This window comes from Erinaceus europaeus, chromosome 1, assembly GCF_950295315.1.
Source record: "Erinaceus europaeus chromosome 1, mEriEur2.1, whole genome shotgun sequence".
Lineage (NCBI taxonomy): Eukaryota > Metazoa > Chordata > Mammalia > Eulipotyphla > Erinaceidae > Erinaceus > Erinaceus europaeus.
In genome coordinates, this window is record NC_080162.1 from 76419876 (window position 1) to 76443065 (window position 23190).

Here is a 23190-nt window from a genome sequence, read left to right on the forward strand (position 1 = left end):
ACCCCAGAAGCGGGGGAAATGTGGAGCAGTCAGGAAGGTGGTACAGTAGATGGGGCATTGGACACTCAAGCATGAGATCCTGAGTTCAGTCTCTAGCAGCACATGTACCAGAGTGATGCCCTGGTCCTCTTTCTCTCTCTTCCCCAATCTGTCTCATTAAATAAACAAAAAAATTTAAATGGAGGTGGCTTAGTAATAGAACACGCATCTCTTTTTTTAATTTTTTTTCTTTATTTATTGGATAGAGACAGCCAGAAATCAAGAGGGAAGGGGGGTGATAGAGAGAGACACCTGCAGCACTGTTACACCACTCGCAAAGCTTTCCCCCTGCAGGTGAGGACCAGAGGCTCAAACCCGGGTCCTCGCACATTGTAATATGTGCGCTCAACCAGGTGCGCCACCCCCCGGCCCAAGAACACACACCTCTTATGCATGAGGAACCACATAGGAGAACCAGCAGTCAGAAGATGATAACAAGATGGATGTTACAGTAGACCTCCAAGATGTTGGAATAGTGCTGTGGCTCTCTCCTTTCTGTTTCTCTCTACATATATATTGAAATTTAGAGGGCTGGGTGGTAGCATAGTGAGTGAAAAGCACAAGAACCAGAGTAAGAATCCTGGTTGGAGCCCTCGGCTCTCCACCTGCAGGGGCTCACTTCACAAGTGGTGAAGCAGGTCTGCAGGTGTCTATCTTTCTCTCCCCTTCTCTGTCTCCCCCTCCTCTCTCCATTTCTCTCGGTCCTATCCAACAACAATGATAGCAATAACAAAAACAATAATAACCACAACAGCAGTAATATATATATAACAATGGAACAACAAAAAGGGGGGGGGGGAACGGCCTCCAGAAGCAGTGGATTTGTAGTGCAGTCACCGAGCCCCAGCAATAATCCTGGAGACCTAAATAAATAAATAAATAAATAAATAAATAAATAAATAAATAAATAAAATCTAGCCTCTGGAGACTGGGGAGATAGCATAATGGTTAAGCAAAAAGGCTTTCATGCCTGAGGCTCTGACGTTCCAAGTTCAATCATTAGTACCTATACCATAAACCAAAGTTGAGTTCTCCGGTCTTTGTATCTCTCTCATTAAATACATAAACAAGATGCTTTTAAAAATCTAGCCTCTCGGGAGTGCGGCGGTAGCACCGGGTTAAACACACGTGGCGCAAATCGCAAGGACCAGCGTAAGGATCCCAGTTCGAGCCCCCAGCTCCCCACCTGTAGGGGAGTTGCTTCACAAACGGTGAAGCAGGTCTGCAGGTGTCTTTCTCTCCCCCTCTCTGCCTTCCCCTCCTCTCTCCATTTCTCTCTTTCCTATCTAACAATGACAACATCAATAACAACAACAATAACTACAACAACAATAAAAAACAAGGGCAACAAAAGGGAAAATAAATAAACAAAAAAATTAAAAATAAATTAATTAAATATCTAGCCTCTGTATTTTATTCAATGTATGATTAAATTTTCCCACAAAGTAGAATAATAATATGCCTCACCTCAATTATTTATATTAGAATTGCAGTGATTTCTTTCTTTCTTTTTTTTTTTTCCCCTCTAGGGTTATTGCTGGGCTCGGTGCCTGCACCATGAATCCACTGCTCCTGGAGGCCACTTTTCCCCCTTTTGTTGCCCTTGCTGTTGTAGCCTCGTTGTGGTTATTATTATTATTGCCACTGTTGATGTCGTTCGTTGTTGGACAGGACAGAGAGAAATGGAGAGAGGAGGGGAAGACAGAGAGGGGGAGAGAAAGATAGACACCTGTAGACCGGCTTCACCGCCTGTGAAGCGACTCCCCTGCAGGTGGGGAGCCAGGGGCTCTAACCAGGATTCCTATGCGGGTCCCTGCGCTTTGCGCCACATGCGCTTAACCCACTGCGCCACCACCTGACCCCCTGAATTGCAGTAATTTCTGAAGAAAAGTTATAGTAAAATTTATCAACTAGAGGGCGGGGGAGATAGCATAATGATTATGCAAAGAGACTCTCTCATGTCTGAGGTTCCAAGGTCCCAGGTTCAACTCCCAGCACCACCATGAACCATAACTGAGCAGTGCTCTGTTAAAATAAAAAATAAATAAATAAATAAAATGTATTAATTAGAACTTTTTATGCAGACTAATGTTGATATGCATCATACTATATTTTCATCTAAAATTATCGGGGGTTGGGCGGTAGGTAGCACAGTGGGTTAAGCGCACAAATAGCGCAAAGCGCAAGGACTGGCATAAGGACCCCGTTGGAGCTCCCAGCTCCCCACCTGCAGGGGGGTCGCTTTACGGGTGGTGAAGCAGGTCTGCAGGTGTCTATCTTTCTCTCCCCCTCTCTATCTTCCCCTCCTCTCTCCATTTCTTTCTGTCCTGTCCAACAACTATGACATCAATAATAATAACCTTAGCTACAATAAAAATAAAATAAAAATCATCATAAAACTCATCCAAATATATTTAAAAATACTCCCCTTAGAGAGCTACCTTTTTTTTTTTTTTACTAGTGATTCAATATTGATTTACAAAATTATAAGGCAGCAGAGGTATAATTCCATACTTCACCTGCAGACCTGCTTCACTGCTTTTGAAGCGACTCCCCTGAAGGTGGGGAGCTGGGGCTCAAACCGGATTCTTATGCCGGTTCTTGTGCTTCACACCACATGCACTACCGCTCTACACCCTATCCAGACTTCTGTGTACCTATTCCTTCCATTAGGAATACCCCCAATATCAAAGATATGGGTTGACTATTATTTCTATAAGTATCTATATATATCTATATTTATTTGCCTATTTTCTTATGATCCTGCCTTCTCTTCCTTTTTAAAATTATTTATGTATTTATTTATTTATTAGATAGAGACAGAGAGAAGTTGAGAAGGCAGGGGGAGATAGAGAGGAAAAGAGACAGAGAGACACCTTCTGCCCTGCTCCAGCACTCATGAAGCTTTCCCCCTTCAGGTGGGGACAAGGGGCTTGAACCTGGGTCCTTGCACACTGTAGTGTGTGCACTTAACCATGTGCACCACTGACTGCCACCTTTTTTTTTTTTTTTACTTTTTTTAAAGTATTTTTTTTATTTATTATCAGATAAAGACAGAGAAATTGAGAGGGGAGAGGGAGATACAGAGGGAAGAGAGACAGAGAGACACCTGCAGCCCTGATTCACCACTTGTGAAGCTTTCCCCCTGCAAGTGGGGCCCAGGGGCTTGAACCAGAGTCCCTGTGCACTGTAATGTGAGAGTTTAACCAGGTGCGCCACCACCTGGCCCCTTCTTCTCTTCCTTCCTTCCTTTTTTTTTTAAATTTATTTTCCCTTTTGTTGCCCTTGTTGTTTTCTTTTTTTATTGTTGTTATTATTGTTGTTGTTGATATCATCACTGTTAGGACATGGAGAAATGGAGAGAGATGGGGAAGAGAGAGAGGGTGAGAGAAAGACAGACACCTGCAGCCCTGCTTCACCACTTGCAAAGCTTTCCCTCTGCTAGTGGGGACCGGGAGCTCGAGCTTGGATCTTTGCACTCAACCAAGTTGGCACCACCCGCCAACCCCAAAGAAAAGTAAACTTTTAAATTAGTTTTGTTTGCTTGCTTACTAGACTTATTTGGCCAATGTAATAGCTAGTGTACTTACTGCTTTGCTATGTGCTCAGCTCAGGTTCAAGCCTGTCCCCGTCATGCTGAAGGAAGCTTTGGTATTGTAGTCTTTTTCACTATCTCTTCTCCTCTGTCTCTCTAAAAATCAAAACCTACCAACCAAATCCCAAACCAACAAGCAAGCAAGGAAGCTGCTGGCACTCCCGTGGAGTGGATCCAGCCAGGGGGTAAGTCACCGATCCTCCCTCACCAATTCTAGTGACTGCATGATACAGAAAGGAGGCATCGGGGAGTACTCTGGTACAAATGCTCATTTATTTGGAGATAAGTACAGGTTTAAATAGAGAGTTAAACAAAGAACATTTTTCAAATATGTCAGAAATTGCAGGTTTCTTAAAGGTCAGCTTGCCCCTATGGTAGGGGGCTGGTATGACAAGAATTGATGCGATACATAAAGGTTAAAGCGATTATTCTCCATGATGCAGGCAGGTTAATTATCCAAAGGCATTTGAGAGAAGCATAGGGGTTAAACCAGTAAGGTGCGGTAGAGAAAAGAAAAACAAAGCTTGATGTAAATCATAGATATCAAAAGACACAAGGAAATAAGATTTGGGGGCTTTTCACTGTCTGGTGTTAGGGATGTATGTTAGGGGAGTCTCCTTCTCCATCTCCCCCCTTCCTCTCAATTTTCGCTGTCTCTATCCAATAAATAAATAAAGATCATTTCTAAAACTTTTATTTTAAAAGGTTACTTTTATTTGTTGCCAGGGTTTTTTGTTCTGTTTTGTTTTGTTTTGTTTTACCAGAGCTTTGTACCTGCACAATTCTACATTTCCACCACCTCTGAATGACTCCTTTTTTTTTCTTATTTTTTAAAATTTTTGTCTTTTATTATTATTTATTTATTATTGGATAGAGACAGAGAGAAACTGAAAAGGGAGGGGAAGATAAAGAGGGAATAAGACAAAAAGACCCCTGCAGCACTACTTCACCAGTAGTGAAGCTTTCCTCCTGCAGGTGGGGACCAGGGGCTTAAACCTGGGTCCTTGTGCACTGCAATATATGTGCTTAACCAGGTACACCACCACCTGGCCCCTTATTTACTTACTTACATTTTTTATGTTATTAGTGATTTGATAATGATTAACAAGATTGTAGGATAACAAGGGTACGATTCCATACAACTCCCACCACCAGAGTTCTGTATCCCATTCCCTCCATTGGAAGCTTCCCTATTCTTTATCCCTCTGGGAGTATGGACCACTTACTTTCTCACCAGAGCACTGCTCAGCTGGCTTTTTTTCTGTTTTGTTTTCTTTTTGTTGTTGTTGTGGATTTTTTATTTATTTGCTTAGAGAGAAAGCAAGAGAGAGAAGTCAAGTCACCAAAGCATGACCCCACCACTTGTAACACTTTCCCCTTTCAGAATGCTCCCCTGGGGCCAGGTGACTTCACCTGCAGGGAGAAAGCTTCACAAAAGATGAAGCAGTGCTGCAGGTGTCTCTCTGTCTCTCTGCATCTCTATCTCCCCCCTCAATTTCTCTCTATCTCTACCCAATAATAAATAAATAATTTTTTTTAAATGTTCCCATGTGATAGTTGGGAACTTGAACCCCAGTCTCTGTACATAGTAAAATATGTGATCTATTGGGTAAGCCATGTTCTGGCCCTCAAGATTAAAACAGTTAATAAAACCAAGTTTATTTTTCAAAACTGTATTTCCATGTTCCAAATAATCTAAGACATAACTCGGACATATGGCCTTCATGAGCTCAGGAAGATAAGACCTGGGGCTCTAAGGGCTTAGTCATAGAAAGCAGTACTTAGGGGGTCGGGCAGTAGCGCACGTGTTCAGGTTAAGTGCATGTGGTGCAAAGCACAAGGACCAGCGTAAGGATCCCAGTTCGAGCCCCAGGCTCCCCACCTGCAGGGGAGTCACTTCACAAGCTATGAAGCAGGTCTGCATGTGTCTATCTTTCTCTCCCCCTCTCTGTCTTCCCCTTCTCTCTCCATTTCTCTCTGTCCTATCCAACAACAAAGACATCAATAACAACAACAACAACAACAATAAAAACAAGAGCAACAAAAGGGAAAATAAATAAATAAATGTATAAAAATATTTTTTTAAAAAAAAGCAGCACTTACTGAGCACCAATCATACACTAAGTTCAACTCTCACAAACACACCTTCACCTGTTTGCAACCATTCAGTGAGATGGCTCTATGTCTTTTTAAGAGTTCAACAAACTGAATAAGCTGATTATCAGGTAACATGACTTGTAGCACAGTATAAATATTTAAGAGCTGGGGGCATGTGGTGTCACACCTAGTTGAGTGCACATTTTACCATGTGCAAGGACCCAGACTCAAGTTTGTGGTCCCCATCAGCAGGGGGAAAGCTTCACAAGCAATGAAGTAGTGCTCCATGTGTCTCTCCTTCTCTCTCCCTTGCTATCTTTCCTTTCCTGCTCAATTTCTTTCTGTCTCTATCTAATAAAATAAAATTAAATAAATAATATATTTAATAGCATGGGTGTTGTGGTCCAGGAGGTGGCGCAGTGGATAAAGCGCTTGACTCTCAAGCATGAAGTCCTGAGTTCAAGCCCTGGCAGCACATGTACCAGAGTGATATCTGGTTCTTTCTTTCTCTCCTCCTATCTTTCTCATCAATCAATAAATAAAATCTTAAAAAACAAACAAAAAAAAAGAGCATGGGTGTTGATATCTGACAGGTCTGAGCTCAGATTCTCTCTGCCAAGTTGAAAAACAAAATCAAAAGAGAAAACACAAGTAGAACCTGAACTGGAGTTGATGTATTACACCAAAGTTAAAGACTCTGGGGTGGGTGAGGGGGAGAATACAGGTCCTGGAAAAGGATGACAGTGAACCTAGTGGGGGGTTGTACTGTTATGTGGAAAACTGAGAAATGTTATGCATGTACAAACTATTGTATTTACTGTTGACTGTAAAACACTAATCTCCCAATAAAGACATTTAAAAAAAAAAGGGAGGAGGGCAGTAGCACAGCAGGTTAAGCGCACATGGTGCAAAGCACAAGGACCGGCATAAGGATCCCAGTTCGAGCCCCCAGCTCCCCACCTGCAGGGGAGTCACTTCACAAGCGGTGATGTACATCTGCAGGTGTCTGTCTTTCTCTCCCCCTCTGTCTTCCCCTCCTCTCTCCATTTCTCTCTGTCCTATCCAACAACAATGACATCAATAACAACAACAATAACTACAACAATAAAAAGGGCAACAAAAGGGAATAAATAAAAATTATTTTTTAAAAAGAATTCTCTCTGCCACTGTCAGCACACAGCTTCCATGTTGCCAACCACACAATAGGGCACATAATGCACCTAATTCACAGGAATGGCTCTGAAGACTAACAAAATAGCATATGGAAGGCACTTTGGACGGTGCCTAGCACATTATAGGTGCTCAATGAACAGCAGATATTATCATCAGTACATCATTATTTCCTCCACACCATCTGCAGTCAGGCTCACACAGTTAGCTAAAGCCAGAACCTGTCTCCAGAGTGCCACAGGCATTTTAATCAAGAGCTGGGGAATAAGCCAGGGTGAGATCAAGCCAAATTTTGTCTGTAGGGAGTCACACAGCCCAAATTCTTTCTCTCTCCCTCTCTCTCCCTCCCTCCCTGCCTCCCTCCCTCCCTCTCTCCGTGTGTGTGTGTGTGTGTGTGTGTGTGTGTGTGTGTGTGTGTGTGTGTGTGTATCTACAGAAGAAAGAAAGAAAGAAAGAAAGAAAGAAAGAAAGAAAGAAAGAAAGAAAGAAAGAAAGAAAGAAAGGAAGGAAGGAAGGAAGGAAGGAAGGAAGGAAGGAAGGAAGAAAAATGAAGGTTTCCTTGAGAATGTGATTAGAAGAACAGGTCTTTGCAGCCATGGAAAGTGACTCAACTCATGACTGTTCCTAGGTCATGCGTCCCTCAGGCTGAATGGTGGCGGGGGGGTGGGGGGGGCTGAAGTTAGCTGCATCCAATTATTAACATCTCACCTTTGATTGGCGGGGATGCATTGAGCCAAGTTTCAGGCAAGACATCTGGCAAAATCCACCTCCCAAGAGCCAGCATAGGACTGGAGTTCTGAAAGCTGATCATGAAAAATCTCAAGCCCAACTTAAGCCCTATTTTATTTTATTTTCTAATATACATATTCTTAATAAGATAGAGAAAAATTGAGAGGGTAAGAGGTATGGTCCGGGAAGTGGAGCAGTGGATAATGCATTGGACTTAGAAATACAATGTCCCAAGTTCAACCCCCAGAAGCAAATGTGCCAGAGTGAAGCTCTAGTCCTCTTTCTCTCCTTTTATCTCTCTCATATGCAAATAAAATATTTGGGGGGGAATAGAAAGGGAGAGAGAGGGAGACCTGCAGCACTGCTTCACTACTCATGAAGCTTCCCCCTGCAGGTGGGGACTTGGGGGGTTGAAACTTGGTCCTTGCATAGTGTAAAGTGTGTGTTCAACTGGATGTGATCACTTGGCCCTTGAGCCCCATTTATACAGTTAAGTCAACTGTGATTGATGAGGTCAAAGGTAAAGTAAAAATGACTAGTGATATAATCTAGTGATCATTCCCCAAACATTCACTAAGTTCTAATGTGCGCTGGGCTCTTAAGACACACCGCACTAAGTTCCTGGCCTCAAAGACTGTCCAGTTTACTGGAGAAAACACAGATGACCCTACCAGTGATGTACAGTGGCAAGGGGTGGCATTTATTAATGTTTACCATATGGAACACATAGTGCTATGTGCTTCAAATGAACTGTCTTGTCCTTATGAAAAGGCAGGGAATGGCAAGAGAGCTCATCTGGGTGCGTGCCTGTTTTGCCGTACACATGAGCCAGGTTTGAGTTCCAGCCACCACAGCACATAGGGTAAGTGTTGGTTCTATAGTGTCTCTGAATCTGAATCTCTGAAAATGTCATCCTGGAGCAGTGAATCCCCAGAAATAATAAAGCAGATAAAATAGAACACTTAAGTACAAGCTGCATGGTATGCTACCTGCATTTACTTTTTCAGTATGTGAGAAAGACCATCCTACCCCTTTTATGATGTCCTATTTGCTTTTGCCTTTGTTTTCCTGTTGTTCCAGAAAACAAAGTCAGGGCCTTGGACCCCACATGCCCTACTATTTGGAGAGGGCTATGTGGAGCCAGAGATTCACACATGCATATTTTTCATCTCTCCAGATATACAGATATATATGGCATAATGGTTATGCAAACAAACTTTCATGTCTGATGCTCCAAAGCCCTAGGTTTAATACACTGTACCACCACACAAGCTACAGCTGAGTTGTGCTCTGGTTAAAAAAAAAGAGGGACAAAGGAGGGAGGGAGAGATAGAGAGACGCCTATAGCACTGCTTTAGTATTCATGAAGCTTCCCCCCTGCAGGTGGGGACTGGTGACTTGGGCCTGGGTCCTTCTGCATGGTAACCCCTAGCATCTTTCTTTTCTTTCATTCAGAAAGAGAGAAAGAGACGGGGGGGGGGGGGGAGCACTGGAGCTTCTCCAGTGCCACAGTACCTCCCACCATATGCTACTAGGGTTCAATCCTAGGTCATGCACATTGTAAGACAGGTGCCCTACTAGATGAGCTACCTCCCCAGGCCACATTATTGTTTAATCTGGCAAATAACCCTTCTTGATAGGTACTGCCCAAGGCCATGGCAATAGTGGTTTCTGCACTCAGACAGACTTTGGTTTGAACTGTGTCTGCCAAACTGATCAACTGTATCGCTTAAGATATTTACTTTGGGGAGGAGGGTAGATAGCATAATGGTTATGCAAGCAGACTCTCATGCCTGAGGCTCTAGAGTTTCAGGTTCAATCCCCCACACCACCAAAAGCCAGAGCTGAACAGTGCTCTGGTTAAGAAAAATAAATTTAAAATATTTTTTTAAAAAAGATATTTACTTTCAACAAACCTTAATGTCTTTTTTTTCTTTCTAGATAGAGACAAAGAGGCAGAGAGAGAGTTTTAAAAAAAAAAAAAAAGTACCAAAACTTCCTTCCAAGCAGTAGAGGCGAGGTTCAAACCCGGGCTGCACACACAGCAAAGCAGCGCACGATCCCAGCTACTGTGTCAGCCCAGACCTTGCTGTGCTGTCTGTAGGTCGGGGAGCACAGTGACTCTCAGTACCCTATGCTGTCTTTTATTGGGCAGACTCACAGACGGGCTACTCTATGCCTCTATCTTTTCAAAACCTTATCTTCAAATGGAGTGTACTTTCTCTGCTTTGTACAAAGTACAAAATTTGGCTTTATTTTTACCATTCTTTGGAATCATTCTTTACTTTTCAAAAAAAAAGTCTACTTTTTTCTAAAGATATTTGTTTATTAATGAGAAGGATAAGAGGAAAGAGAGAAAGAGAATCCTGTACTACTAGAGACTGAACTCAGAGCCTCATCCTTGAAAGTCCAGCACTTTATCAACTGCTTACAACTAATGGTATTTATATACTTTTCCCATCTATATGGAAGCTACTCTCTTGGTCCTATTTCCAAGTCTGATACCATCTCCCCAGACAATACCTTTAGTCCACCTGCATGTTAGTTGTCACGCTCAGGCAAAAATTAGTAAAGTCATGGGCCCCTTGGAATATACCTAAAATAGATTCCCTAGCTTTTTCCAATATAATGCCAATTGGACTTCCCTGGGCAGACGACCTCACCAATATATCCTGGAACCCCACCTCCACAGAGCCCTACCCCACTAGTGGAAGACAGAAATAGGCTGAGGGTGTGGATCGACCTGTCAACACCACATCCACCACCTCCTGGGTCACAGTATTACTCTTTTTTAAAAAATAATTTTTATGAGTTTTTATTATCTTTTTTTTTTTTTTGGTAATTGTTATTTATTTATCTTCCCTTTTGTTGCCCTTGTTGTCTTTTTATTGTTGTTGTAGTTGATGTTGTCGTTGTTGGATAGGACAGAGAGAAATGGAGAGAGGAGGGGAAGACAGAGAGGAGGAGAGAAAGACAGACACCTGCAGATCTGCTTTACCGCCTGTGAAGCGACTCCCCTGCAGGTGGGGAGCCAAGGGCTCAAACTGGGATCCTCATGCCGGTCCTTGCGCTTAGCGCCACCTGCGCTTAACCCGCTGCGCTACCGCCCGGCTCCCGAGTTTTTTATTATCTTTATGTATTTATTGGATAGAGACAGCCAGAAATTGAGAGGGTAGAAGGTGATAGAGGAGAGAGACAGACACCTGCAGCACTGCTTCACCACTCATGAAGCTTTCCCCCTGCAGGTGGGACCAGGGGCTTGAACCTGGATCCTTGCACACTGTAACATGCTCAACCAGGTGTACCACCTACAGGCCCCAGGATTACTCTTTACTACATACATCAGACTCACTGCTGTCTCTGTCTTGCCAGCTACACTGAGGGTGGACGGAGAGGAGGAGTCTGCTACCCCTCCCTTTCCCCTTTTCCAGGCTGGCCCCTGGCTTCGGGTCCCACACACAATGGGCCTCTCTAAGCAGCAGACAGAAGTGTGTTGGCTGCCAGCTTGGGTCCAGATACTGGTCACAAACACGCCCCAGTGGATGAGAAGACTCAACACATTGTGCAAAGCCCTGACCTTACAAAAGAAAAGATTCAGAAAGCGCAGCTGGGTTACTAAGAGCCCCACTGAGCCAAAGACTTAGGTCAGAGACATGGGGTACCTGAAGTTTGCCAGTGACACCTGTCATCTAGGACATTTTCTGTGGGTTCTGTACACACTGAAGTGAAGGCATCAGGATAAAGACACCCAGATGTACTAAAGACAGGTCACGCTTCCTTCCCTCCCTTTCACCTCCTTCTTCCAGGGATCAGGAATGGGATAGGAATGAGCCATTTCTGAATAATGTGGCCAGTAGTGGGGCTTGGGGGGGGGGGGGGGTAATGGGAGGACCATAGCAGAGGCCCCATGAGCTCTAGCTTCAAGTTGGAAAAGCTGCCAGGCCCTTACTATAACTATGAACACCCTCAGATTTCCAGGGCAGCTACACCCCAGCACCCAGCTCACCCTCAGGCCCTTCAGGCATCTCAGATTCTATGATTCAGGTGTGCTTGATCCCTGCTCCTACTGCCTATTCTCTTCCTGCCTGGGGTGGAATTACTTCCCTCTACAAGCCTACTGGCTCAGGAAAATAACTCAAAAGAGACCTCTAAGAAAAGGCTGGGGTGACAAGGCTGGGTTAAGTGCACATAGTCTGAAACACAGGATCCCATTTGAGCTCCCAGCTCCCCACCTGCGGGGGGGGGGAGGGGGGGTCACTTCACAAGTGGTGAAGCAGGTCTGCAGGTGTCTATCTTTCTCTCTCCCTCTCTGTCTCCTCCTTCCCTCTCAATTTCTCTCTGTCATATCCAATAAAAAAAATAAAAATAAAAATAAAACCAGGAGAAAAAATGGCCCTCAGGAGCAGTGGATTCATAGTACCAGTACCAAGCCCCAGTGATAACCCTGGAGGCAAAAAGAAAGAAAGAAAAAGCTGGGGTGACTAAAGAAATGGCTCAACTGGTAAAGTATGAGCCTGTCATCTCTGAGGTTCTCAGGTTGATCCCCTGCCCCACATGTACTAGAGTGCAGCTCTGGCTGGTCTCATTCTCTGTCTCATGTGGGATTCTCTTCCTCATATGTAATAAATAAATCTAAATCCAAAAAAAAAAAAAAAGAAAAGAAAGAGTAAAAGAAAGAAAAGAAAGGAAGAAAGAAAGAAAGCAGACAAAATGGCTTACTTGGGTAATGTGCTACATGCCTATATGGAAGATCGAGGACTCGAACCTGAAGGTTGCAGTCTCTAGAGTAGGGGTGAGGAGGACCCAGCCCTCAGGCAGTATACAGCCTATGAAAGCTTTTGGTCTGGCTCTGCCAAGCAACCAAGTGCAGAACTCAAAACTCAGTAACTCTAGGAGCTTTTTTCATAGTAACATTAAGCATTAGTATTTAAGCTGATAATTTTGGAAGCTCCCACACACAAGTTTTTTATATGACCTGCAAATGATGTTATAAATATCTAAATGGCCCTTGGCAGAAAGAAGATTCCCCAGTCTTGCTCTAGACTCTTCCTTCCATCTAAGGCAAGTTAACTGAAACCCCACCACCCCCCTCCCCCACCACACACGCCCAGCTACCACTCTGCCATTCTGCATCTGCTTCTGCCTCCTGCTGAGCCCCCTTTACTAGCTGTCTGCCTCCAAAATACACATTCTTTTAGCCTGGCACTCAAGGCCCTACAAGTCCCCTTTCTTTCTTTTTTTTTTAATTTTATTTTAAATAATTTACTTATTCATGAGAAAGATAGGCAGAGAGAGAGAGAGAGAAAGAACCAGACATCACTCTGGTACATGTGCTGCCAGGGATTGAACTCAGGATATCATGGTCGAGAATCCAATACTTTATCCACTGTGCCTGTCACCTCCCGGACACCAAGTCCCCTCTTTCTTAACTCCCCTTCTCAAACCCTGAGCTCTGATAAAAGTAGAATTCCTTTCCAGGCGATTTCCCAGGCCAGTGAGTCATGTCAACCCTCTGTGGTCTTATGCCCTGCCTGGAATACCCTTCCAGCACCACACCTCCTTAGCATATTATTCACAAAGATCCAGCACCCCCTCCTCCAGGAAGTCTTTCTTGACTCACTGCTTCTTCCAAGCCCAGGTCAGATCCTATCTCAGTACTTATAACATGTTGGCGGTACATAAGTTTGTTCAGCTGTCATTCCCACAAAATGAAAAGCTCGCTCAAACCCACTGAGAAGAGCAGCATAAAGGGAGGGCGGGGGGAGGAGAAAAAAGGAGCAGAAAAGTGGCTCTCAATCTAACAGGAAGAATAATGAGAGATGATTATAAACAACTTTATGCCAATAAGCTTGACAGATTAAGTGAAATGGGAAAATTACTTGAAAGACAGAAACTGCCAAAGCTGACTCAATAAAGAATAAATTATCTAAATCGCCCTCCTTTTGTTGGCCACCAGGGTTAGACCTGAGCTTGATGCCTATAGGTTGATTCTTCCCAATGGCCTTTTTTATTTTTTTTTAATTTCTATCAATATTATGATAGAGATAGAGGGGGGGATACAGAGAGGGAGAGAGGGAGGAAGAGAGATCTACAGCATTATTCTACTGTTTGTGAAGCCTCCTCCCTGCAGATAGAAAATAGGGGCTTAACCCTAGGTCCTCACATAAGGTAATGTATGTGCTCTACCAGTCATGCCCTGAGGCTCCAGGTTCAATCCCCAGCACTACCATAAACCAGAGCTGAGCAGTGCTCTGGGGAAAAAATATATAATAATAATAATAACAACAACCACATATTTCTATAGGGTCACACAATGGAGTACATATGTGTAAGGGCCCAGGATTCAACCCCCATCCAGAGAGCACCTGCATGGGGGAAGCTTAATAAGCAGTGGAATGGTACTGTAGCATCTCTCTTTCTCACTCTTCCTCCTTCTTCCTCTCCCTTTTCCCCTCTTGTCCTTGTCCTTTTCTATAAGAAAAAGGATGGACTGGAAGTTGGGCGGTAGCACAGCATGTGGCACAAAGCTCAAGGACCAGTGTGAGGATTCGGAGTGAGGATCCCAGTTCGAGCCCCGGCTCCCCACCTGCAGGGGAGTCGCTTCACAGGCGGTGAAGCAGGTCTACAGGTGTCTATCTTTCTCTCCCCCTCTCTGTCTTCCCCTCCTCTCTCCATTTCTTTCTATCCTATCCAACAACAACAACATCAACAACAATAACAATAATGACTACAACAAAAACAACAAGGGCAACAAAAAGGAAATAAATAAATAAATAAATATTTAAAATCTTTAAAATAAATAAATAAAATAAAAAGGATGGAAGGAAGGAAATAAAGAGAAAGAAGAGGGGCAGGGGTAGATAGCATATTGGTTCTGCAGACTATCATGCCTGAGGCTCCGAGGACCCAAGTTCAATTCCCCACATCACCATAAACCAGAGCTTATAAGTGCTCTGGCAAAATTAATTAATTAATTAATTAATTAATTAATTAATTAAAGAGAGAGAGAAGAGACAGAAAGAGGGAAGGGGGCAGGCAGTAGTACAGCGGGTTAAGCATACATGGCATAAAGCACAAGAACCGGTGTAAGGATCCCACTTTGAGCCCCCAGCTCCCCACCTGCAGAGGGGTCACTTTACAAGCAGTAAAGCAGGTCTGCAGGTGTCTATCTTTCTCTCCCCCTCTGTCTTCCTGTCTTTCCCTCCTCTCTCCATTTCTCTCTATCCTATCCAACAATAACAACAAGGGCAACATAATGGAAAAGATGACCTCCAGAAGCAGTGGATTTGTAGTACAGGTACCTAACCCCAGCAATAATCCTGAAAGAAAAATATTATAATTAAAAAAAGAAAGAAAGAAAGAAAGAAAGAAAGAGAGGAAGAAATGGAAAGGGAGAGAAGGGAAGGGAAGAAGAAAGACATTCACAAGAAGCAAGGAGTCCCAATAGTAAGCCTGATGTCAAAAAGAATTTTTTTTTTCTTAGAAGATACTATCAAATATTTAAGGAGGAAATAATACCAATACTATATAAATGTGAAAAGACAAAAGGGGTGATAACAGTGATTTTGTATCTGATTTGTGCCAACAAATCCTATGCTGGGTGAGAGACAGGCCAAGCTCCTCCCAAAGGCTGAAACAGGATTTACTGAAGAAAGCTTTTAGCCTATGAAGTTTCAGAGAACACATATTATTTCTCTTCCCTGCTATAGCTAGGGTGAATATTGTTGATGTCTCTGCTAAGACCAAACTAAACCTCTTAAGCTCCTTTTTAATATTGAATTTATTTGCTTTTTTGTGTATGTATTTATTTTGGATAGAGACAAAGAGAAATTGGGAGGGGAGGAGGAGATAGGGAGGGAGGGAAAGAGATCGAGACAGAGAGAGCTGCAGCACTGTCTCACCACTAGTAAAGCTTCCGCCCTGCAGGTGGAGATAGGGGACTGTTGAACCCAGGTCCTTCTGCATTGTACTGTGTGCTATACCAGGTGCACCACCACCCAGCCCCCTAAACCTCTCATATATTATAGAATTCCCAAGGGATGCTAACAATCAAAATGGAAGCTGTAGGTCATCTTTCATCTTCTTACACTGAGGTCAAGAGAAAGCAAGGGTATTACACAAGACCAGAATCATTACAGAGCTGATGAGATTTTAGAAACTCACTTTTAAATAGGTTTTATGAAAGACATAGCGTTTATGTTTTATCTCCTTCACCAGATGGTGAGTTCCCTCAAAAGACCTTAGCTTGGCTGAGCTTCTGACCCAAAGATCTGAGTACCAGGCACTGTGTGGGAGTATGGGGCTGACAAGATAGTTCATTTGGATAGTGCGCTGTTTTGCCAGGTGCACAGCCCTGGTTCAAGCCAGACCCCCGCTGCACTGAAGGAAACTTCAGTACTGCATTTTTTTTTTTCACTTTCTCTCTCTCTCTGTCTCTCTCTAAAAAAAAAAAAAAAAAAAAAAAGGAGTGTATAAATGTGTCTTGGTTTAGTAAGGAAGGAATGGAGTGGCTAGTGTATAAATGTGTCTTGGTTTAGTAAGGAAGGAATGGAGTGGCTAGAGTATTAGTTGCTAAACCAGGAGCACTTAGAAATGTCACCCTCTCAAAATAATCCATATCATGAATCTAGATAGAAACATGCTCCCTATGGACCGACCAGTCAACGCCCATGTTCAGCGGGGAAGCAATTACAGAAGCCAGACCTTCTACCTTCTGCAACCCACAATGATCCTGGGTCCATGCTCCCAGAGGGATAGAGAATGGGAAAGCTATCGGGGGAGGGGGTGGGATATGGAGATTGGGCGGTGGGAATTGTTTGGAGTTGTACCCCTCCTATCCCATGGTTTTGTTAATTAATCCTTTCTTAAATAAAAAAAAGAAAAAAGAAAAATAAATAAAAAATAAAAATAAAAATAAATAAATTAAAAAAAAAAGAAACATGCTCCCACTAAAGATGAAATGATGAATGGGGATCTCTCCGTACACAACAAAAATGTATCTACAGTACAAATGTTACCATCTATAGAATTAACTCTCAAACAACTAAAATTAAACAAGCTTTACAAGTCAACTAAAATACGACATTTTTTATGAATTTCAACTGCTCCAAACTATATTGTTGACTGTAAATAGTTAAACAATGAAGCAGCATGGGGGGATCTCATATTATTTATATGTGACCCATTAATGTGGGGGGTAACACCAGAACATCACTTTGGCACATAAGATGCTGAAAATCAAACTTCGAACTTCATTCTTATAAGTCCAGCACTTGGAGACTGTGTAATGGTGCATCTGGTGGAGAGCAAATGTTACAATGCTCAAGGATCTGGGTTTATGGCCCCAGTCCCCACAAGCAGAGGAAAGCTTTATGAGTAGTGAAGCAGGAAGCAGTGCTGCAGGTCCATCTCTGTCTCTCTCTCTCTCTCTCTCTTTCTCTCCCCCTTCCCTTCTCCCTCTCTATCTCCCTCCCTCCCACAATCTCCCTCTTCTAAATTCTGTTTGTCTATTCAAAATAATATTAAAAAATAAATAAAACCAGCACTCTAGCCTTTGTGCCACCTCCCAGCCTGCATTTATTCATGAGTGATCTTGTTGTTTAATGTTGCTATTAAAATATTGCTAGAAATATTGGGTTAAGCGCAGGTGGTGCAAAGTGCAAGGACTGGCGTAAGGATCCCCGATCGAGCCCCTGGCTCCCCACCTGCAGGGGAGTCACTTCACAGGCAGTGAAGCAGGTCTACAGGTGTCTTTCTCTCCCTCTCTTTATCTTCCCTTCCTCTCTCCATTTCTTTCTGTCCTATCCAACAACTATATCAATAACAACAACAATAAGGGCAGGGGTAGATAGCATAATGGTTATGCAAAGAGACTCTCATGCCTGAGGCTTCAAAGTCCCAGGTTCAGTCCCCTGAACCACCATAAGCCAGAGCTGAACAGTGCTCTGGTAAAAAAAAAAAAAAAAACAAGGGCAACAAAAGGGAATAAATAAATATTTAACAAAAGAAGTAAAATATTATTGAGAGTGGGAGAGATAGCATAGTGGTTATATAAAAGGACTTTCATGCCTTAGGCTGTGAGGTCCCATTTACAATTCCTTACACTACCATAAGTCAAACAAGTGCTCTGGTTAAAAAAAAAAAAAAAAAAAGGAAAAGAAAAGAAGGGAGCCAGGCAATAGTGCAGTAGGTTAAGTGCACGTGGCGCAAAGTGCAAGGACCGGAGCAAGGATCCCAGTTCAAGCCCCTGGCTACCCACCTGCAGGGGCATCGCTTCACAGGTGGTGAAGCAGGTCTGCAGGTATCTATCTTCCTCTCCCCCTCTGTCTTCCCCTCCTTTCTCAATTTCTCTTTGTCCTATCCAACAACAACAATTAAACAACAACCGCAACAAAGGGAAATAAATAAATAAATAAATATTTTAAAAGAAAAGAAAGAAAAATACAACCTATTTTTGATACGGGGCCAGGAGACAAGTCACCAAAGAAACACATGTATTAACATGCATGAAACCCTGGGTCTAAGTCTTGGTAGGACGTGGAAGCACTATAGGAGACTCTAGAATGGTGGAGTTGTACCATGGCGTCTGTCCTCTCTTTGTGTCTATCTCTTTTGCTCTCCCTCACTAAATAAAAAACTGAAGAAAATTTTTTCATCACAGGAGGGAACTCTATGACATCACACATGCTTGTGTCTCTATATTCATTCCCTGTCCTGCATAAAACATAACACAAAAGTAAATCTTCAGCTGCATCCTATTTTGGGACAGGCAGCTGCAACACCTTCAGAGTGAATCTCTTTTACTTTACCAATGTGAACTTTCACTTCCGCAAATAAGTTGTGGCTTACAAATCTTGATAAAACTAAAACATTAAATATGATGGACATACTCAAGTACATAGTGACCAACATGCAGTTGCCTCTTAGGTATGGATTTTGTAAATGTATGAGTGGCATATAAAACGATATACCTAAAATGTGAAAATAAAATTGAGTGGGTGGGGGTAGAGAGCATAATGGTTACGCAAAGAGACTCTCATGCTTGAGGCTCTAAAGTCCCAGTTTCAATCCCCCACACCATCATAAACCAGAGCTGAGCAGTGCTCTGGTAAAATTAAATAAATATTAAAACACTAAATAAATAAATAAATAAAATTGAGCAAGAACTGAGGTCAAAGACACACACACACACAAAAAAAAATTCACCCAGAAGCCCAGCATCCCTTGTTTCTGTGGCCTCTTGGACACACACACACACTCACTGGGAAAACAAAAGAAACCTATTGGGACCAGGCAGTGGTGCACCTGGTAAAGAGCTCACACTACTACAAAGGCATTCTATCAGGTGCCAGCTTAGGGCTCAGCTCGGCAGCTTTGCTGTCCACAGCATTCTCATTCTCTGCCAGCCCCCGCCACCTCCCTATCCCTGTTCTGAGGCATGAGCCAAAGAGACATTCCTCAGGCCCCCACAGCTTCTGACACTGACAGAATGGAGTCTGAATAATGGGCTGGACCAAAGCAGAAACCTCCTGAGAGAAATGATGAATCACAGAGGCGGGACACAACAAGAGGACTAAAAGCAGCCAGTGGGGAAACTAAGGTCTAGAAAAGGCAAAGGTCTCATCCAAGACTACATAGTGAGGGTCTAACATAGGGAAAGCTCTGAGATTCCCCACGTGCCCCCCCCCCCAACTCCTTATTCATTCTTGCTGGAAGGATCTAATACTTTGCTACAGAAAGGCCAAGTCCTCTCCCAAAGATAGTTCTCAAGGTTTAACGGTCCTTGAGTGCAAGAAGAACCTGAAATTGTGAGCAAAGGAGATAGCATAATGGTTATAGAAACAGACTCTCATGCCTGAGGCTCTGAGGTCACAGGTTCAATCCCCAGAACCACTGTAAACCAGAGTTAAGCAGTGCTTTGGAAAACACACACACACACACACACACACACACACACACACAACTGAGAGCTCTCTAGGTCTCTCAGGAAAGAATCACAGCTGCCCTCTCTAAATTCCTGCCCTTTATTTCCCTAAGTCCCTCACTGGGCAGCAAAAGTTATACCCCTGCTCTATCCATGAGGAAGCTAAAGCTCAATGAAGTGACTTCCCAAGGCCACAGTGCTACTGAGCAGGAAAGGAAATGAAGACCAGGCTTGCCTGATTCTGCATCAGGTCACTGTCCTCCCCCCACCCCCTCAGTGTCCCTAAGTTCTGTTTCTGAGTTTCTATTTTCTTTTTTTTTTTTTTTCCTACCAGAGCACTGCTCAGCTCTGGCTTATGGTGTTGAGGGGGCTTGAACCTCAGGCATGAGAGTCTCTTTGCATAACCATTATGCTATCTACCCCTGTCCCAGTTTCTACTTTCAAACCAGCCCACTTTCCAGCTCTGACTGCCCAAGAGCTGGGGGAAATAAGGGAGGTCTGAATACCCCAGCAGGTGGCCAGAACTTACCCTCCAGCACCACTTCCTTGCCTGTCTTCTTCAGGACTTGCACAGCTTCATCATGGGTGGCAGAGGAAAGGTCCTCCCCATTCACAGACAGGATGGCATCCCCCACGAAGAGTGCCTCTGTCTGGTCAGCTGCCAGGCCCTTAAAGATCTTGGAAATGAGGATAGGCATCTTGTTCTCCCGGCCTCCTGCACAGACACACACAAGGAAGAAACTGAGGCAGAATCTCAATGTCTGGGATTCACAACAAGGAATGTGGTTTCTAAAGGACTCACCAGGTACTCAGTCCAGAGCTAGGAAGAGGGCAGAGGGTAGGGGCAGTAGAATAAAGGAAATCTGAGAAGAGTCTTGGAAGTCTAGGCCTCGGAGTGACTTTTCATTTTGACCTCCTTGTGACTTCATTACTGTATCTTTCAAGCAATGAAATCCTGATTTACTTTTAAAATTCTAGATCTTAAGCAATTTTCTCACAAGGGAACCTATGATACCTCCTAAGCTCAAATAAAAATAAAGACTGGCTGTTGTTATGATCCCCAAAAGATCTCTTTAGAAATCAGAAAGCTGGGAGTCGGGCAGTAATGCAGCGAGTCAAGCACAGGTGGCACCAAGCGCAAGGACCAGCATAAGGATCCGCCTGCAGGGGAGTCGCTTCACAGGTGGTGAAGCAGGTCTGCAGGTGTCTATCTTTCTCTCCCCATCTCTGTCTTCCCCTCCTTTCTCCATTTCTCTCTGTTCTATCTAAAAAAGAAAAGAAAAGAAATAGAAATCATAAAGTTTAAAAGAAAATCACGAAGTTTTAAAATCTAGGGGTTAGAGAACTAGCTCACCAGGGGGTACATGGGGGCGCAGAGTTCTGCTTCAGTATATGCAGTGCTGGAAATCAAATCCAGAACTTCATTTATGCAAGTACTGCAGTCTACTGACCATGCCATTTCCCCAACCACACTGAATATATTTTTGAAATAAGGAATTGTAATAAAATCTTACATTTTCAGACAAGAGAGAGTTCAACAGGTAGCATGCAGGACTTGATGCCTGAGCTCCTGGGTTTGATCTCTGGTACCACACATGCCAGAGTGGTGTTCTGATCTCTCTGCCTCTTTCATACATAAAATTTTAAAAAATATTTTATTTATTTATTATTGGATAGAGACAGAAAAATTGAAGAGGGGGAGATAGAGAGGGAAAAAGACAGAGAGAAGCCTGTAGCCCTGCTTTATCACTTGTAAAGCTTTCTCCCTGCAGGTGGGGACCAGGGGCTTGAACTTGGGTCCTTGCTCACTATAATGTGTGCACTTAACCAGATGTGCCACCACTTGGCCCCTCAGAATAAATATTTTTAAGTATTTATTTATTTATTCCCTTTTGTTGCTTTGTTTTGTTGCTGTAGTTATTATTGTTGTTGTTATTGATGTCGTCATTGTTGGATAGGACAGAGAGAAATGGAGACAGGAGGGGAAGATAGAGAGGGGGAGAAAAAGACAGACACCTGCAGACCTGCTTCACTGCCTGTGAAGCGACTCCCTGCAGGTGGGGAGCCGGGGGCTCCAACGGGAATCCTTATGCCGGTCCTTGCGCTTTGCACCATGTGCGCTTAACCCGCTGCACTACCGACCGGCTCCCATAGTAAATATTTTTATAATAAGTCCACACTAGGGGGCTGAGAGTTAGCTCACCCTGCAGAGTACACACATTACTATGCTAGAGAACCTGGGTTCACTGACACCCCTGCAGGTGGGGAGCCGGGGGCTCGAACCGAGATCCTTACAGTGGTCCTTGTGCTTCACACCACTTGCGCTTAACCTGCTGCGCTACCGCCCGACCCCCCCTTTTTTTTTCTCATTGGATAGGACAGAGAGAAACTGAGAGAGAAAGGAGAGATAGAGAGGGTAAAGAAAGACACCTGTAGAAATGTAAAGCAATGGCCCCCTGCAGGTGGGGAACCAGGGACTCCAACTGGTATCCTTGTGTGGGTCCTTGTGCTTTGTACTATGTACACTTAACCCGGTGCACTGAACCCAGTGCACCACCACCTGCCCCCCTAAGGGGATCTATTTTATATCTGCCCTCTTCCACCTGAAGCAAGGGATACCTTTTTCAGTTTGAAGCTATTATCCTTCCAGTCTGCGTAGGACTGAAGTGGACTGAGCCCTAGAGGGAAGGTCACCAAGGCAACAGCAGCCTGTCTTCATTCACAAAGAACTGAATGGAGCTGGTGCCCTCACCCTCACACCACACACACACACACACACACACACACACACACACACACTCACTCATACTTTTCTGCTGCAAGTACGGAGCTGGGGAATAATTTCTGTGGCCTTAGAAAGTCCCTGATCTCCTTCACATCTTAGTTTGTCCTTTTGCAGAAGGGAACACTACATGAACTCTTATTCCCTTCTTTGGCACAATGAGTGCACCATATCTGAATTAACTTATCACCCTACTGGAGGCTGGGGATAAGAGTAATGCCCACTTCTTGGCTTCCACATCCTCCCCCCATTAGAACCATCTGGCTCCCTGCCTGGGGATTTGCCTTTCCAAGCATTCTCTAGTGGTTCGATAACTAAAGTTCAAATCCCAGCTCCACTACTGACTGTGTCATCCTGAAGGAAACAATCTTATTTTTCTTACTCTCTGTTTCTTCACCTACAAAATGGGGGGCATACACCTTATCTTTTGCCAGTTGTTGCATGGATGAAGTGCATCACTGACCTAGAGAACTTGGACACAACTTTCAGCACAAAGTATTAGTAATAGCTGAGTCACCACCACTCCCACCCCATCACCCAAGCCAAAGGGTCTGGAGGCACCAGTGAACAGAGTCAACTAACTCTAAGGAGAGGAAATGGTTGTCACAAGAGCTAATGCCCTTTCTCAAGGCAAATAGCAACCTGGGAAGAAGGGTGAGAATGGTGAACTCAGCAGCAGGCATAGGAAGGGATTTTAAGCCCTATGGTCAATTGCTTTAGGGGCCTTTCCTGTGTTCCATTTTTCCTCTCGTCTAACAGCAATAACCAACCAGGCATCTAGTGTGTACTCACAGGGTGAGAAGTTTGGGTAGAAACATGACAAATCTATCATTAGCTGTATTATTTAGTTGAGAA

The 23190-nt window shown here is 43.7% G+C and overlaps 2 protein-coding genes across 4 annotated transcripts in view; both read right to left on the reverse strand.

Annotated features, from left to right (window-relative positions):
* The window catches only part of CDK5RAP1 (CDK5 regulatory subunit associated protein 1), a 221811-nt gene that overhangs the window by 75195 nt on the left and 123426 nt on the right, over nucleotides 1–23190 (reverse strand). The gene's annotated exons all lie outside the window — the stretch shown is intronic.
* Nucleotides 1–23190, reverse strand: part of SNTA1 (syntrophin alpha 1) — a 38729-nt gene that overhangs the window by 14357 nt on the left and 1182 nt on the right. For both annotated transcript variants that reach the window (XM_060188449.1, XM_007522679.3), the window contains exon 2: nucleotides 20083–20268. In XM_060188449.1, coding sequence (XP_060044432.1) covers nucleotides 20083–20268 — 186 coding nt within the window. The remainder of the gene's footprint in view (nucleotides 1–20082; nucleotides 20269–23190) is intronic.